The 16,834-nt window shown below is 37.1% G+C and overlaps 1 protein-coding gene across 1 annotated transcript in view; it reads left to right on the forward strand.

The window, feature by feature from the left end:
- Window positions 1-14,243, forward strand: part of prr5a (proline rich 5a (renal)) — a 39,965-nt gene extending 25,722 nt beyond the window's left edge. Inside the window, exons 5-11 of the mRNA XM_057836699.1 lie at window positions 800-848; window positions 3,717-3,774; window positions 3,883-3,974; window positions 4,044-4,184; window positions 4,265-4,400; window positions 6,066-6,329; window positions 8,415-14,243. Coding sequence (XP_057692682.1) covers window positions 800-848; window positions 3,717-3,774; window positions 3,883-3,974; window positions 4,044-4,184; window positions 4,265-4,400; window positions 6,066-6,329; window positions 8,415-8,683 — 1,009 coding nt within the window. The 3' untranslated portion in view covers window positions 8,684-14,243. The remainder of the gene's footprint in view (window positions 1-799; window positions 849-3,716; window positions 3,775-3,882; window positions 3,975-4,043; window positions 4,185-4,264; window positions 4,401-6,065; window positions 6,330-8,414) is intronic.
- The last annotated feature ends 2,591 nt before the right edge of the window (window positions 14,244-16,834 follow it).

The following is a 16,834-nucleotide window of genomic DNA, read 5'->3' on the forward strand; positions in this document are numbered from 1 at the left end:
AAAGATGTAAAAACACTCCAAATTCCTGTTCTGTGCTTATTATTTCTTCAGTTACTGTTCCAGTTGTTTCATTAATTGCTAGTTATGGTGTTTGGTAACACTTTATTTGACAGTTGCGCTATAAGACTGTCATAAGACCATCATAATTAAGACATGACACTGCACTACATCCATTCAAAAGTGACATAATTTTCCGGATAACACTTAATGACATCTGTCTTAAGCATTCATTAATGCTCATGATAGTGTCATGTCATAATAATGACAGTCTTATGTCAGTCTAATGACGTCAACAAATAAGATTCACTGGACTAGAAGCCGCATAGTGACTTAACGTCTGCTAGCTTAATGCTAACACATAATGGAAACAACACTGCTAGCCTTACAAAACTAGCATAGCTGTCTCAGCAATTATAAGCCTTTTAACAACATTCACGTGAACACAAGTGATAGCAACACAGACATTAAACAATACGGAAACAGATTAACTGCATTTCCATTCACATCAATGGAGACAAATGGTTTCGGATACAAGTGTTTGCGCTGCTTGCGCTCTAAAATGTGCTGACGGCACGCGTTGCGCTAGGGACGCCAATCCATGTGCCGTGTGGTCGTAGCAGATATGTCATTATCTCAAGCCGTCTCGCGCACATACGCAGTCATTACGGAACAGTTCTGTAAACAAGGGCAGTTCCACACAGAAACAAAGATAAAGTAGACACACAATATCCTGTTTTGTAACAGAAAAGTCAACATTTGTACAGGTTTTAAACCGTGACTTAATGTGTTCCTCCACTAGGCACCTGCTGAAAACTGAGCTGGGTTCTTTCTTCACGGAATACCTTCAGGTAATTCCAGAAACCTTATCACATGATTAGAAAGGCTAGTGGTTGCCAAAGCACATAAAGAACAACAAAAAGCACAAAAGTTTTTACCCTCAGACACACTTTTTCAAGAAACTGAAAACTTGCTCTCACAGTTCTCCAAATTTTGATGCAATAGTCTCTATCAGCCATTATATCCGACTACCTCCTTTTCAAATAACAACCAATCTGTATTTGAAGAACTGTAACCTGTGTTTTATGCCTGAAAGTAATGAGCTTTTTTACTTTAAAATTGACACATAAAACACAAAAATAAACACTGTACTGTATATTCAAATACAAAAAAATTCAACCAAATCAGTCAACAAAACTCCATTAGTTAGATGTTAACAAATCATGTGAAACACCATCGACTGGCTAACAAATTAGCTAGCATTGGGATTGTTAGATAATCAAAATTGTATATTCAGACACAAAAACATTCAACCAAATCACATTCATTTCACAAGGCTCCATTAGTTTGATGCTAACGAGTTTTGTGGAATGCCATTGCACACAAACAAAACCTAAGCTAGCATTAGCATTGCGAGATGACCAAACATTTTATATTCAAACAACAAAAGCTCAACCAAATCACATTCATTTAACCCAAAATTTGTTTGATTCTAAAAAATCTTGTGAAAATCTTGTGACTGGCTAACAAAAAATTTGCATTGCCGCAACATTATTAGACCCCCAAAAAATTTATCCAAATCACATCACTTCGTTAAACGAAATTCCATTAGTTTGACGCTAACAAATCTTAGGAAACGTCATCAACTGGCTTACAAAAAAATTAGCTAGCATTAGCACTGACAGATAATGAACATTTTCTATTCAAACACAAAAAGTTAAACCAGGTCACATTCATTGAACAGAAATTCATTAGTTTGATCCTAACAAATCATGTGAAACATCATAGACTGGCTAACAAAAAACTAGCATTGCCACAACATTGTCAGCCCCCCAAAAATTCACCCAAACCACATGATTTCATTTACTGAAATTCCATTAGTTTGATACTAACAAATCCTGTGAAGCGCCATTGACTGGCAAACAAAAAATTAGCTAGCATTAGCATTGATAAAGTTCAACCAAATCACATTCATTTAACAAAACTCCATTTGTTTGACACAAACAAATCTTGCGAAATGCCATCGACTGACTTACAAAAAAATTAGCTAGCATTAGCATTGACAGATAATCCAATTCAAACACAAAAAGTTCTACCAAGTCACATTCATTTAACAAATTCCTCTAGTTTGTTAACAAATTATGTGAAACGCTATCGACGGGCGCAGAAAAACTAAGCTAGCATTAGCATTGCGAAATGATCAAATGTTTTATATTCAAACAACAAAAACTTCAACCAAATCACATTTATTCAGCAAAACTCCCTTTGTTAGATACTGACAAATCTTTTGAAACGCCATTGACTGGCTAACAAAAATTAACATTGCCGCAACATTATCAGACCCAAAAAAATTTACCCAAACCACATCACTTCATTAAACGAAATTCCATTAGTTTGAAGCTAACAAATATTGGGAAACGCCATCGACTGGCTAACAAAACAAAAAAAAAGCTAGCATTAGCACTGACAGATAAGGAACATTTTCTATTTTACCAGGTCACATTCATTTAACAGAAATTCATTAGTTTGATGCTAACAAATCATGTGAAACATCATAGACTGGCTAACAAAAAATAGCATTGCCACAGCATTGTCAGCCCAAAACAAAATCACTCAAACCACATGATTTCATTAAATGAAAGTCCATTAGTTTGACACTAACAAATCTTGTGAAGCGCCATTGACTGGCTAACAAAAAAATAGCTAGCATTAGCGTTGATGAAGTTCAACCAAATCACATTCATTTAACAAAACTCCATTTGTTTGACACAAACAAATCTTGCGAAATGCCATCGACTAGCTAACAAAAAAAAAGCTAGCATTTGCATTGACAGAAAATCCAATTCAAACACAAAAAGTTCCACCAAGTCACATTCATTTAACAAATTCCATTAGTTTGATGTTAACAAATCATGTGAAATGCCATCGACCGGCGCAGAAAAAACTAAGCTAGCATTAGCATTGCGAGATGATCAAATGTTTTATATGCAAACAACAAAAAGTTCAACCAAATCACATTTATTTAGCAAAACTCCATTTGTTAGATACAAACAAATCTTTTGAAACGCCAGTGACTGGCTAACAAAAATTAGCATTGCCACAACATAGTCAGCCCAAAAAATTCACCCAAACCCATTTCATTAAACAAAATTCCATCAGTTTGACGGTAAGAAATCTTGTGAAACGCCATCGACCAGCTAACAAAAAAAAAAAAAAAAACTTCGTCACATTCATTTGACAAAACTTCATGAGTTTGATGCTAACAAATCATGTGAAATGCCATCGACGGGCACACAAAAACTAAGCTAGCATTAGCATTGGCGGATACTTAAAATTTTGTGTTCAAGCACCAAAAAGTTCAACTGAAACGCATAATTTCATTTCACTATTAGTTCATTGGTAAACGTCAGCGATTGGCTAACAAGAATTAGCATTGCCACAACATTGTCAGACCAAAAAAATCACCCAAACCACATCATTTCATTAAATGAAATTCCATCAGTTTGACGCTAAGAAATCTTGTGAAACACCATCAAATGGCTAACAAAAAATTAGCTAGCATTAGCATTGCCGGATAATCAAAACTTCATGTTCAAACACTAAAAGTCCAACTGAAATGCATCATTTCATTTCACAATTATTTTGATGCTAAACGTCACAGACTGGCTAACAAGAATTAGAATTGTTATATAACGCTTTTATTTCTTGGAATGTTCCAGAACCAGTTGCTGACAAAGGGCATGGTCATCCTGAGGGACAAAATAAGGTTCTACGAAGGTACGGTTTTGAGTCACTGGCTGCCATTGACGGTGATAGACATCCAATCCATTTGAAATCAATCAATATCACCGTCAATGGCATTGAATCTAATATTCCAATTTGCAGGTCAGAAATTACTGGACTCTCTAGCAGAGACGTGGGACTTCTTCTTCTGTGATGTGCTCTCCATGTTGCAGGCCATTTTTCATCCAGTCCAGGTTGGCAGTCTTCTCAACAAGCTAAAGCCTAAATCCATATATGCGTCAGCTGTTACTTTTTGGGTTTAGGGGAAGGAACCGTCCGTCCGCCAGCTGGCTCTGCTCCACTTCCGGAGCACCATTGTCCTGAGCGTCAAGCTGGAAGACGCCCTGTCACGGCCACGGGCGCGAGTGCCGCCTTCCGTCACGCAGATGCTGCTCGTGTTGCAGGTAGACGCGCTCTCGCTATTTTTAACATACTGTATTTCAATATGGAACGTTTGATACGGACGGGGATAATGTCGCTGCAGGGTGTCCACGAGTCACGCGGTGTGAATGAGGACTACCTGAGGTTGGAATCTTTGCTTCAGAAGGTGGTATCGCCTTACTTGGGAACTCACGGACTTTATTCGGGAGATGACACGGAGGACCACTGTTGTGTTTTAGGTGAGCATTAAATCAACAAAAGAGGGAAAAAAATTACATTATAAGTATAGGTAGCATGTCCGCCTCACAGTTCTGAGATCAAGGGTTCCGGCCTTCCTGTGTGGAGTTTGCATGTTCTCTTCGTGCCTGCGTGGGTTTTCTCCGGGGATTTCCTCCAACATCCCAAAAACATGCATGGTAGGCTGATTGAACACCCTAAATCAGGGGGCCCTCAAATACAAATCTTGAAGGTCCACAATTATTTTTTTCATACAAGCATGGGTCCATTTAGTAATGGCAGTCAAGTACAAAACAGGTCAAAGGTGGTAAAGGTGGTTTTCTTTTTACCAAACAAAAATACAGTGCAGTCTGAATAAATAAAAACAAATTAACTAAACATTTTCTTGACTTAAAATAAAAATACAAAAAAAACTCCATGCAAGTACAATGTTTACACATGTACACTAAATAATTGACAAATTATTTCCTCAAAGTTAATTAGTGCCAATGAAAGTGATACAGACCCCCTCAAGATATAAAAGAGGTGTCATTCAACTAGCTGTCAGTCGACATATCCTCACAAATGTTATGAAAATATTTTATAAAGGTTGAACAATTACCTAGTGTTGCTTTAAAGAAAAAGTCTTTATCTTAATTGTATTTAATAGTCTATTTTTTTAAAATAAGTTTTTTAATTATTAAACAATTTTTCCTGTTTTGTCCATAAGCGGATTTTAAGGGGGAGGGCCAGGCCTCCCCCCTGGTGGCCGAAAAGTGTTGTTGCATGAAATTGACTTTCCTATATATATATAAAAGTTGTAGAGCAATAAAACTGCAACAAAAAAATGAATGAAATGAACAAAAAAAAAAAAATTATAATGGGTCAAAATTATTTTTTCGAACAGATCATGTGACTAGCACCATAGATGGCCATTTGCTTTGCATACAATTAAAAAAAAATTATGGTTGGACAATTTTATTTTTCAAATGATTTTTTTCTTTGAAAATATTTTTTTTTGATTGAAGCAACTTTTTTTAAGTGTTCGAATGCAAATTTTTCAATCTCATATTTTTTCACATTCAAAAACATTTTCTATGATTGAATTTTTTCTTTTTTTTTTGATTGAAGTGATTTTTCTTTTTGAAAATATATATATTTTTTGAAGCAACTTATTTTTTGATTGAATAATAAAGACAAAAACGTCCTGGCCAAAATGTGGCCTAAACACATATCAACATTACTTCAATCAAAAAAAGTTGCAAAAAAAAAAAAATCATTAAAAGAAATAAAGCTTCCACATGCATTTTTTTGAGTTTCAAATTTATTTTTGCATTCAAACACTTTTTTTTAATTGAAGCGACTTTTTTTTTATTGAAAATATATATTTTGACTGAAGCAACTTTTTTTTGATTGAATAATAAAGACACAAATTTACCTCCATATGGCTCCGCCCAGGTGATACAATTTTTGACTGGGGTAACTACATTGGCACGACACCGGCGTGCATACCATATACAATGGATGACGATCTTGGCGAAAAGTATTGCTTTAGCAGCCCAATTTAGAGTTCCCCTCAAGAATGATAGGAAATAAAAAACGCTCATTGTCAACTTTATTGCTGACACTGCGTTTCGGGGTCATCAACATGTTGTGCCCCAAACTCCGCCTATGGTTTTGTCCCTCAGAGAAGCGCTTCCAGTGGGGCTGGTCCAAGTCGGCCGAGCACCTGTCCAAGAACCCCGTGGTACGTTCCAAAAGCTACAACATTCCACTGCTGCTGACGCCAGTGGCGGAGTACGACGCAGACTGCGGATCGGTGGGCAGCGGGGGGATCCGCCGTCACTCAGCCTGCGAGATCTCCTCCTGCTTAGAAGAGCAAAAGTTGAACTACGCCGAGCCACTCTGCGGCTCTGCCTCCAACAGGCTTTGTGTGGGCTCGCACTACAAAGGTAAAACTTAGCCCATATTCAGAGGTGGGTAGAGTAGCCAAAAATCTTACTCTATTAAGAGTAGCGTTACTTCTCAATAATATTAGTCAATTAAAAGTAGTCAGTCAAAAATGTACTCGAGTACAGATAAAAAAAAAGTATTCATTGAAAAGAACACTCAAGTAATGAGTAACATTTTTAGCAACTGCTTACAGTGTCTGATTTTTTTCTAATAATGATACATCTTTTTTGTCAACACACCTTTATCTAAATGACCAGTTATTGTCATACTATGTATTTATATAACCAATTACATGGCCATATTAGGCCAAAATGATCACACAAAAATCATCAAATTCGGACCAGAACAACACTATGAAACATCACCTGTCCAAAGAACATGAGTGCCCTCTAGTGGAGAAAAAACATTGTTACCTCTGATTGGTATAATGGAGTCATGTGGTTATTGTTGCAACGTCTCATTGGTGAAACTGAGACAGACAGTCTCGGCAACTCGAGCAAAAATAAAGTCAATATGTAAAATAAAGAGGAAAAATGTAACGACTCTAGTGCAGCCCAAAGAAGTGGAGTAAGAATAGTGTTTCTTCTTCACAAATCTACTGAAGTAAAAGTATAAAGTATGCAGTGGCGCCACCAGGGGGTCGCCAGGGGTGGCCATGGCCACCCCTATAAATTGGTTGGCCACCCCACTGGCCACCCCGCTTATCAGAATATCGTTAGATTGTTGTAGCATCAGTTATGCATTTCATCCCATTTATATTGTTTTGTTAAATGTAGGGCTGTCAAATTTATTGCGTTAACGGGCGGTAATTAATTTTTAAAAAATTAATCACGTGAAAATATTTATCGCAATTAACGCATTCGCAGTACGACTCATTCACGCATTGCCTCAAACAGTCTACAATGGTGCCGTTTTACTTATATACAGAGATAAGAGGCAGAGTGGAGTAGATACAAGCATTCATTGGGGCCGTGCTTTTAATTGGCAAAGGCTTTGTCATCTCTCCCACAGCAACTATAATTATTGTGAGAAGCGACGTGGGGAAGAATGAAAAGAGTTGACCTTTTTCTTAACACCCTGTAGTGTACCCAACGCAGAGAAGATATAGCATTTGCAGCCACCAAACACAGTCATGGTTGCACCACTTCCCATCATGCATTTGGGCAGAACAGTTAAGTCGCTACAGTATCATTTATTGAAAGCTCAACAAATACACTAGATGGCAATATTTAGTCACAATATACAAACTCACATTTATCCTTTAAGAATTGCAAGTCTTTCTATCCGTGGATCCCTTTCACAGAAAGAATGTTAATAATGTTAATGCCATCTTGTGGATTTATTGTTATAATAAACAAATAGAGTACTTATGTAAAGTATGTTGAATGTATACAGTATATCCGTCTTGTCTTTCCATTCCAACAGTAATTTACAGGAAAAAAATTGCATATTTTAGAGATGGTTTGAATTGCGATTAATTACGATTAATTAATTTTTAAGCTGTGATTAACTCGATTAAAATTTTTAATCGTTTGACAGCCCTAGTTAAATCTTATGCCTAGTATATACATAACACAATAAAACAGAGTTGTTGTGGAACTCAAAATGTTGACTGGACAGTTACGGACTATGCATATTAAATCATTAGTAACATCAGATATTACACAATACACCAAAGTATATCAGTAGCTGTGTCCTTAAGTCTTTCTGATAGATTTCCCCTGACCTTTTTACTGCAATGATATAATGAAAACCTGAAATTATGGCTTTTAGTTTTGGCCACCCCAAGATTTTAAGTGGCCCCATCTGGCCACCCCTAAGAAAAAATTCTGGAGGTGCCACTGAAAGTATGGTGTGGTAAACCTACACTAAGAAATACATTTCTCCCAAAAATTTACTCATGTAAATGTAACAGAGTAAATGTAACGTGTTACTGCCCACCTCTGGTACTAGTTATGTGTTAGAGTTATTGTTTCAAATTCAAATCAATTCAATTCAAATGGATTGGACGTTAACTAGCAATAAACTAGTGAGAGTAATCTCCAGAAAAACCAACGTAAAATGACGTCCCCCTTTTTTTTCAGGTGCCATGGCGACAGGCGGCGCCTCCGCCGATCTCCCTCCGTCACCTCCGTCCATCCTGCGCTCGTCGGGGGCCCTCCACGGCACCGAGGCTACCACCACCGTCACCGACCTGGGCCGAGCGGCGTCCTGCTCGCCGCCCAGCGAGTCGTCCAGCCCCGAAACCATCATAGGGCAAGCGCTCCGCTCCGCCGACTCCGACTCGGACGGGATATTCATCGACTTCCCGCCTCGCTCGTCCGCTCGCGAGAGCAGGCAAAGCACGGTGTAGCACGCGCACGTATCGATGGTGATCGTTGTTAGAAGTACATTTCTCAGATTTCAATTCAGGTTGTTTTTCTTTTTTGGGGCTTTTTTTGAATCGTGTTTATAACATAAGAATATTAAAGCTAATGATGGGTTTTGCTGTTATTTTAGTAACATAAAAACAGCCTAGCTTAAATTTTCAGAAATTTACAGAAAATTTGTCATTCATTTGTGCCGAAAAAGTTTTCGTTTGTGCTGCTGTCATTTTTCAGATATTAACAATTATTTGATAGGTTAATCTGAGGTCAACCAGCCCTCCATTTTGATTAAAAATTGCGTCAATAATTTGTGCTGTAAAATTTTGGGATGGCGTCATGCAGTCTCCAATTTATTGCAAAATGGATACAAAATGGTTTATTTTTGCCATGTGGCATTTTTTTGCCATGTGGCAAAAATGATTTTGCCATCTGGCATTTTTTATTGGTATGTGGCAAAATGGATTTTGGTTTGTGGCATTTTTGGGGGGTATATGGCATTTTTGCAGGACATGCACTTGCATGCCATTGACGGCTATGCACGTCCAAATTTTCCGTTCATTTTAAATGGCAGAAAAACATGTGTGGCTGTGATTTTTGACTATACACTTACTATCAGAGCGCATTGACATTCAACTGGCACCCGAGTAAGGCTATGCCATTGACGGCTATGCACGTCCAAATTTTCCATTCATATTACATGGCAGAACAAAACGTGTGGCTGTGATTTTTGACCATACACTTACCATTGCAGCGCATTGACATTCAACTGGCACCCAAGTCAGGCTATGCCATTTACGGCTGTGCATGTCCAAATTTTCCATTCATTTTGAATGGCAGAAAAACTTGTGGTTTTGATTTTTGACGGTACACTTTACATTACAACGCATCCATTTTGCCACAAAAAAAAAAAAAAAATGCCACATATCAAAATACATTTTGCAACATGGCAAAAAATGCCACATTGCAAAATCAATGTTGCCACATGGCAAAAAAATATGCCACATGGCAAAATCAATTTTGCCACATGGCAAAAAAAATCCCACATAGAAAAATCCATTTTGCCACATGGCAAATACCCCTTTTCGTTCTCCGCCCTGCTGCAAAAGACATTAACCTGAAACGCTTGATTTGACAGCGGCATCTTAAGACTGTCATAAGATCAAATGAACCACCATGAAGTTTTGAACCAATTAGCTGCACGTTTCATTGCTTCAAGAAGCTTCATTTGGCCATCACTGCTCCCTTGGGGGAGACAGTCAACCTTTGCGGCCACTTGCTGGCAACTCTGTTATCGTCCAACATGCCTCCTAGCATGCATTGTAGCGCTACAGATGTAAATAACAATCCAAATTCATGTTCACGGGACTGCAAAATGGATCTGGAGGGATCCCATTTGTTTGTGTTCGTTTCCGCTAGTTGTTGGGAACACATTGAGAGAGTTGGTACACTCCGTGAGCCGCGAGAGTTGGATACGGAAAAGTTGCGAGTGACGTCAAAACAATAGCAGCACAAAATAATTTTTTTACAGCACAAACGTAGCATAAACAAATGGCACAGTTTTGGGTCGATTGTGCAATAAATGGCGGGGCTGCTTGACGTCATCACTCGAAATTAATATCTCAAAACCGATAGCAGCACAAACCAACATTTTTACAGCACAAACCTAGCACAAACGATTGACGCCGTTTTTCATCAAAATGGGGGGCTGGTTGACCTCAGATTGACCTATAAAAATTGGAAGTATCTCAAAAAGTATAGCAACGAAGATGAAATTTTTTTAAAGCACAAACGAATGACTTTTTTTTTTTTTTTTTTTTAAATAAATTTGCATCCTAATCAGGGGCCAACTTCACGGAGGTCAACTACCTTTTTACAACAATTGACCAAAAAAAATTGCTATTATTTATTTTTTAAGTATATAAAACGTAAAGGAAGTTCTCCTTAATTTCGGCAAAGCTTTCCAAAAAGAAGTGTTTTTGTGCAAAATTTGCCTATGAAAAGCATGGATTGCACTTTTTTTGTGGGGGGAAAAAATTGTAAAATAACTTTAAAAAATAGATGCATAGTATACACTTATGCATACACTTATTTGCAGGTGTGTTTTATTTTTTGTTTTTGTTTTTTTGCATAATTTATTTCAAAAACCAAAAACTTAACAATTTACTTTCAGTTGGAATACAAAACCCAGAAAAATGTAAGAAATGTTAAAATGAAAAAAAAAAAGATAAAGCTATTATAATGCTTTTTAAAAGAAGGAAATCAATATGCTGATAAATATTTTTTTTTTAAAATCCCTTCCTTTTTGGGGGATAAAAGATTTGATTAGAATACATGCGCCGCAAAAAGGACAAGTCCAAATGAACTACAACCGACCGGTACCCCAACAAGACGTGGCGCAATACTGCCATCTTTTGGATAACTAGTAACTGGTAAGTAAAACCTTTCGGTTAAAAATTAGGAAAACGTGCAGTGCCTGTTAGTCAAACCAGGTACCAAGTAATACTGCCACCCCTTGGATAGCTGAAGTAACCACATAACAAGTTTGCAAATCTGCAACAAATTAATCAGCCCTGAGAACTATAAGTAAATATTATTAATAGTTGGATGCATCCACCTTTTTGTGGGTATATTTTTCCCAAATATTATTCATCTAAAAAAACAAAACAAATCCTCAAACATATTTTTTGGAGGTGGAACAAATTGTAGAATTCTGAAAGATTTACACATTTTTTGAGTTTAAAAAAAAAGCTAAATTTATGGAGGAAAATAAAATGTTAAAGCTGTTATAATTCTTTTTGAAAAGTGAGGAATCAATATGGCGATGCATAATTTTAAAATTGGAAAAAACAACATTTTTTTTAGAATTGGTTAGAATGTAGAAATAAACTAAAACCATCCTTAACTGGTTTTGGATAACTGGATTAACTACTTAGAATTCCGCAATTTATTAATCAAAAAAATCTAATTGAGCTCCAAGGAGTGATGCATACACATCCCTAGACTATACCTACAAAAATTTAATTCTGCTCCGTCAATGAATAATCACAAATTAGCCATTTTAGTTCATGTCCTCACCAAAGACAACAACAAAGCGAGTGACTTTTTGAGCCCTCCTATGGATGCTCTGAAAAAAATGGAGATGCTAACTAGATTTTTAAAAAATAATAATAAAAAAAGACCATACATTGGCAATGCTTTTTCCCCAAAAACAAAACCATGCTTTTCAATGCTAACTCATTGGCTACCATTGACAACGCGAGATGTCCAATCTATTTTGACCCAATCCCTCCCAGTCAAAATTAACTGGACATCTAGCGCTGTCAACGGCACTGATACATAAGCCCTCATAACCTGTCCTCTCCAAGTGAAATGAATACAGTGGTGCCTCAAGATACAAAGCTAATTTGTTCCAGAGAGACTTTCTTATCATGAATTTTTCGTATAATGAATCGCGTTCTACAGGTAAATCGCCTATTTAGTTCCAAGCTTTGCAATGCTTTGTCACCCCCTAGTGGCTCTTAAGTGACCTAGTTTGTTAGGTTCCATCTCTTTCCACAAACGTTATTACTTGACTACTCGGAGTTCTAAAAGACAAGCTAACTTCGACAGCCGTTGCAATTTCACCTCGCTTTTTGTGCCTTGTAAGTTTTTTTTTTTTTTTATTTGTCATGTACATGAGCATACTGTGGCAAATTGTCTGTTTACATTCACGTAGTGACATTATTGCATTGCTCCAACCGGGAATTATCACTAGAGATGTCCCGATCGCCGATCAATCGGGTCCGATCACGTCATTTTCAAAGTATCGGAATCGGCAAAAAAATATCGGACATGCCTTTTTTTAATATATATATATTTTAATTGAATTGTTTTCTAATTGTATTTAACGTTACAGACATAATATATTACACTTATCCAGAGTCTTTAGGCTTAAGGTAGGGTTATCAAATTTATCCCGATAACGGCGGTAATTAATTTTTTAAAAAATGCATCACGTTGAAATATTTAACGCAATTAATGAATGCGCTGCACGACCCACTCACGCATTGTCGCGCTCAATCTGTAATTGCGCTGTTTTACCTATTTAGAGAGCTAAAAGGTAGCGTAAACTGAGTAGAGTGAATTTTGGCAGCCTTTGGAGTCTTGTTTTAAATGGCTAAAGCCTTACAATCCCTCTCCCTATGATTAGAAATATCAGAAATTTCCCAACGCAGAGAAGATATATCAATTGGTAGCACTAAGCACAGTCATGGTTGCACTTCCCATCATGCATTTGGGCAGAACAGTTAAATGGCTACAGTATCATTTACTGAAAGCTCAACAAATACACTAGATGGCAATATTTAGTCACAATATACAAAGTCACATTTATCCTTTAAGAATTACAACTCTTTCTATCCGTGGATCCCTCTCACAGAAAGAATGTTAATAATGTAAATGCCATCTTGAGGATTTATTGTCATAATAAACAAATACAGTACTTATGTACTGTATGTTAAATGTATATATTCGTCCAAGTTTTATTCATTTTTTTCTTAATGCATTGCCAAAATGTATATGATCGGGAAAAATTATCGGGAATGATTGGAATTGAATCGGGAGTAAAAAAAATAGCAATCGGATCGGGAAATATCGGGATCGGCAGATACTCAAACTAAAACGACCGGATCGGGAGCAAAAAAACATGATCGGAACAACCCTAATTATCACAGTATGTATTCTTTCATAAAATGATTAATTTTTCATAATATGAAGTTAAAAAGCTTCGAAAATGAATTTTTCACAAACAAAACTTTCGTATCTTGAAGTACCACTATATATCTTATGTTGTTAAGCAGGGAAATTAGAGAATTTAGCAGTCCGTGTGATCAAGTTGTACGTCAATATTTTTATCGGGCATTGATTGTGTTTTTAATCCAGGTACAAGAGCTCCTCTTCTATTATTTATTGACTGAAATAATAACACAGTAATCCCCTACCACTTCATGTTTTCATTCTTCTTCTTTAGTCAAATTTTAACTCTGTGAGGTCATCAACCAAAACCCGAGTTTAGGGGGATTACTGTTTCGAGCAGCTTCATTCCAATGATCTTTTTTTTTTTTTTAATGAATGTAAAAAATGTCATTCCATTTTCTACGCATTTCTGAACGTGTCGTGTTGCTCTTTATGCATTTGGTGGATGTGTCTCACGCTTGTAGAAGTCCAAAAAAGGGAGAAAAGTCGCTTTTTAGATGCTGCCCTTGTTTTTATTTTGTGCTTTGTTGGGCTTTATGAATTGTTTACATTTCAAGACAATTGTACTGAATGTTGTCACACACTGCATTTTGCACCTTGTTATGGCAAGTGCGTTGGTTGTTTTTACAGACGGTCACGGTGGATGAATCTTTTAATAATAAGGGCTTTTTTAAAATACCTTTTTCAACAGTAAAAAAAAGTTTTACCTCAAGGTTTTTTGTACTTTACTTTTTTGGACAATCTATGGAGTTGTAATTTGTATTCATTTGTTATACTTGCCTGGTATAAAAAATAGATTTGAATAAAATGTTCAAATGTGGGTTGTCACATTTTGGGGTGTTTTTGTGTATTTACGAAACAAGGCTAATATTTAAAAAAATGCAATATTTACTTAAATGGCTCAATATTATGACAATACTGTAACATTCTGACTATAAGACACTACTTTTTCCTTCATTTTGAATCCTTTGGCTAATAGTCTAGTGCGGATTATTTGTTGATTTATTTGGGTTAATAGGTACGCGTTCTCCCTTAGAGATAGGATGAGAAGCTCGGTCATCCGGGAGGGACTCGGCGTCGAGCCGCTACTCCTCCGCGTAGAGAGGAGCCAGCTGAGGTGGCTCGGGCATCTGGTTCGGATGCCTCCCGGACGCCTCCCTGGAGAGGTGTTCCGGGCATGTCCCACCGGCGGGAGGCCCCGGGGACGACCCAGGACACGCTGGAGAGACTATGTCTCTCGGCTGGCCTGGGAACGCCTTGGGATCCCGCCGGAGGAGCTGGTTGAAGTGGCTGGGGAGAGGGAAGTCTGGGCTTCCCTGTTAAAGCTGCTGCCCCCGCGACCCGACCCCGGAACAAGCGGAAGATAATGGATGGATGGATGGATGGTACGCTTTATTTGACAGTGGCGTCTCGGCATGTGCCGGTTACTGGTTTCAAGGTTTACCATGGTATGAAAACGTCACGTTTTCAAAACCCCTATAATTTTTAAAGACGTCCGATCACGTCATTTTCAAAGTATCAGAATCGGCAAAAAAATATCGGACATGCCTTTTTTTAATATATATATATATATTTAAATCGTTTTCTAATTGTATTTAACGTTACAGACAAAATGTCTTACACTCATCCAGAGTAGTTTTGGCTTTAAGTAGAGCTGTCAAATTTAATGCGTTAACAAAAGTAATTTCATTCAATTAATCACGTTAATAATTAACACATGCGCTGCACGACCCACTCACGCATTGTCGCGTTCAATCTATATAAACGTCGTTTTACTTATACATAGCACTAAAAAGACAGCGTATAATGAGTAGAGAGAATTTTGACAGCCTTTGGAGACATTTTTTTATGTGGCTAAAGCCTTAAAATACCTCTCTCAGCAATTAAAAATAATGTGGGAGGCAATGTAGGGAAGAAAAGTAGTAGTTAATCATTTTCTTTACACCCTATTTTCTTTCCCAACGCAGAGAAGATATATCAATTGGTGCCCCTACGCACAGTCATGGTTGCACTTCCCATCATGCATTTGGGCAGAAGTTAAATGGCTGCATTATCATTTACTGAAAGCTCAACAAATACACTAGATGGCAATAGTTAGTCACAATATACAAAGTCACATTTATCCTTTAAGAATTACAAATCTTTCTATCCGTGGATCCCTCTCACAGAAAGAATGTTAATAATGTAAATGCCATCTTGAGGATTTATTGTCATAATAAACAAATACAGTACTTATGTACTGTATGTTGAATGTATATATTCGTCCGAGTTTAATTCATTTTTTTCTTAATGCATTGCCAAAATGTATATGATCGGGAAAAATTATCGGGAATGATTGGAATTGAATCGGGAGCAAAAAAAAAACAGCAATTGGATCGGGAAATATCGGGATCGGAAAATACTCAAACTAAAACAATCGGATCGGGAGCAAAAAAACATGATCGGAACAACCCTAATAATTTTCCATCATACCGTAGTACGGTATTATCTGTTTTTTAGGTCCCAAAAATGCAGTGAGAAATCCGTGGCTTGGAGCTCATCCCTCCCCCTCTATACTACATCTGAGCTTCCCCCCCCACTCAAAAAAAAGACAACATCGCTAGTATGGGAGTACTTCGGCTTCTCAAAAGAAACATGGCCGCGGCTTAGAGGAGGAAGGACACCCGACATGCTTGCGGAAGGTGGTTGCCAGGGGAAGCAACACCTCCAACATGATTTCACTTTTCACATTTGCTTGACCATCATCTGTCACTCTACACAAAATTTAATAGTCTGTCATGAATGTTTCCCACCAGCTACGAGAGTTCACTCTAACATGTTTAGTGTGTCTAGTGATGGTAAAACAAATACTATAATGTAGGCTTGTTAACGAGGCCGATAACGTGGCTAGTTAGCATGCCAAGATGGCTAATTTTCTTTCTACAATTAGCCTACTTTTGTAAAGTCTTCCGCAATTGTAAACATCTGATCAAAAAAACTTTTTCATAATCCAGCATGTGGTATTTTTTCTCTCTGGCGCCTTTCTATGTTGAGACAGGGTGTGTGTGTGTGTGTGTGTGTGTGTGTGTATATAATCTGTAAATAATGATACGAGTCATACACACGCGCTCTGTCTCTAACTATTGCTCTCCATTAACATTCAACTAATTAATATTAATAGTGGTAGTGGTAGTGGTTTTACATAAAATCAATTTGATCATATATTGTTAAAGTCCAGTTTTACATTACCAAGTGTTCTTGTTCTAATGTTGAGCAACTTAAGCTGTGGCTGTTTTATTTATTTCAGTCTTATTTAAAATATTTCAGTTATTTATTTTTGTTATTTAATTGATTTATTTTAACATTGTATTCCTGTTGATGTTCCAATTTGCAAAATAATTTCAATACCGTAAAACCGCTGTATT

This window comes from Corythoichthys intestinalis, chromosome 5 (genome assembly GCF_030265065.1).
Source record: "Corythoichthys intestinalis isolate RoL2023-P3 chromosome 5, ASM3026506v1, whole genome shotgun sequence".
NCBI lineage: Eukaryota > Metazoa > Chordata > Actinopteri > Syngnathiformes > Syngnathidae > Corythoichthys > Corythoichthys intestinalis.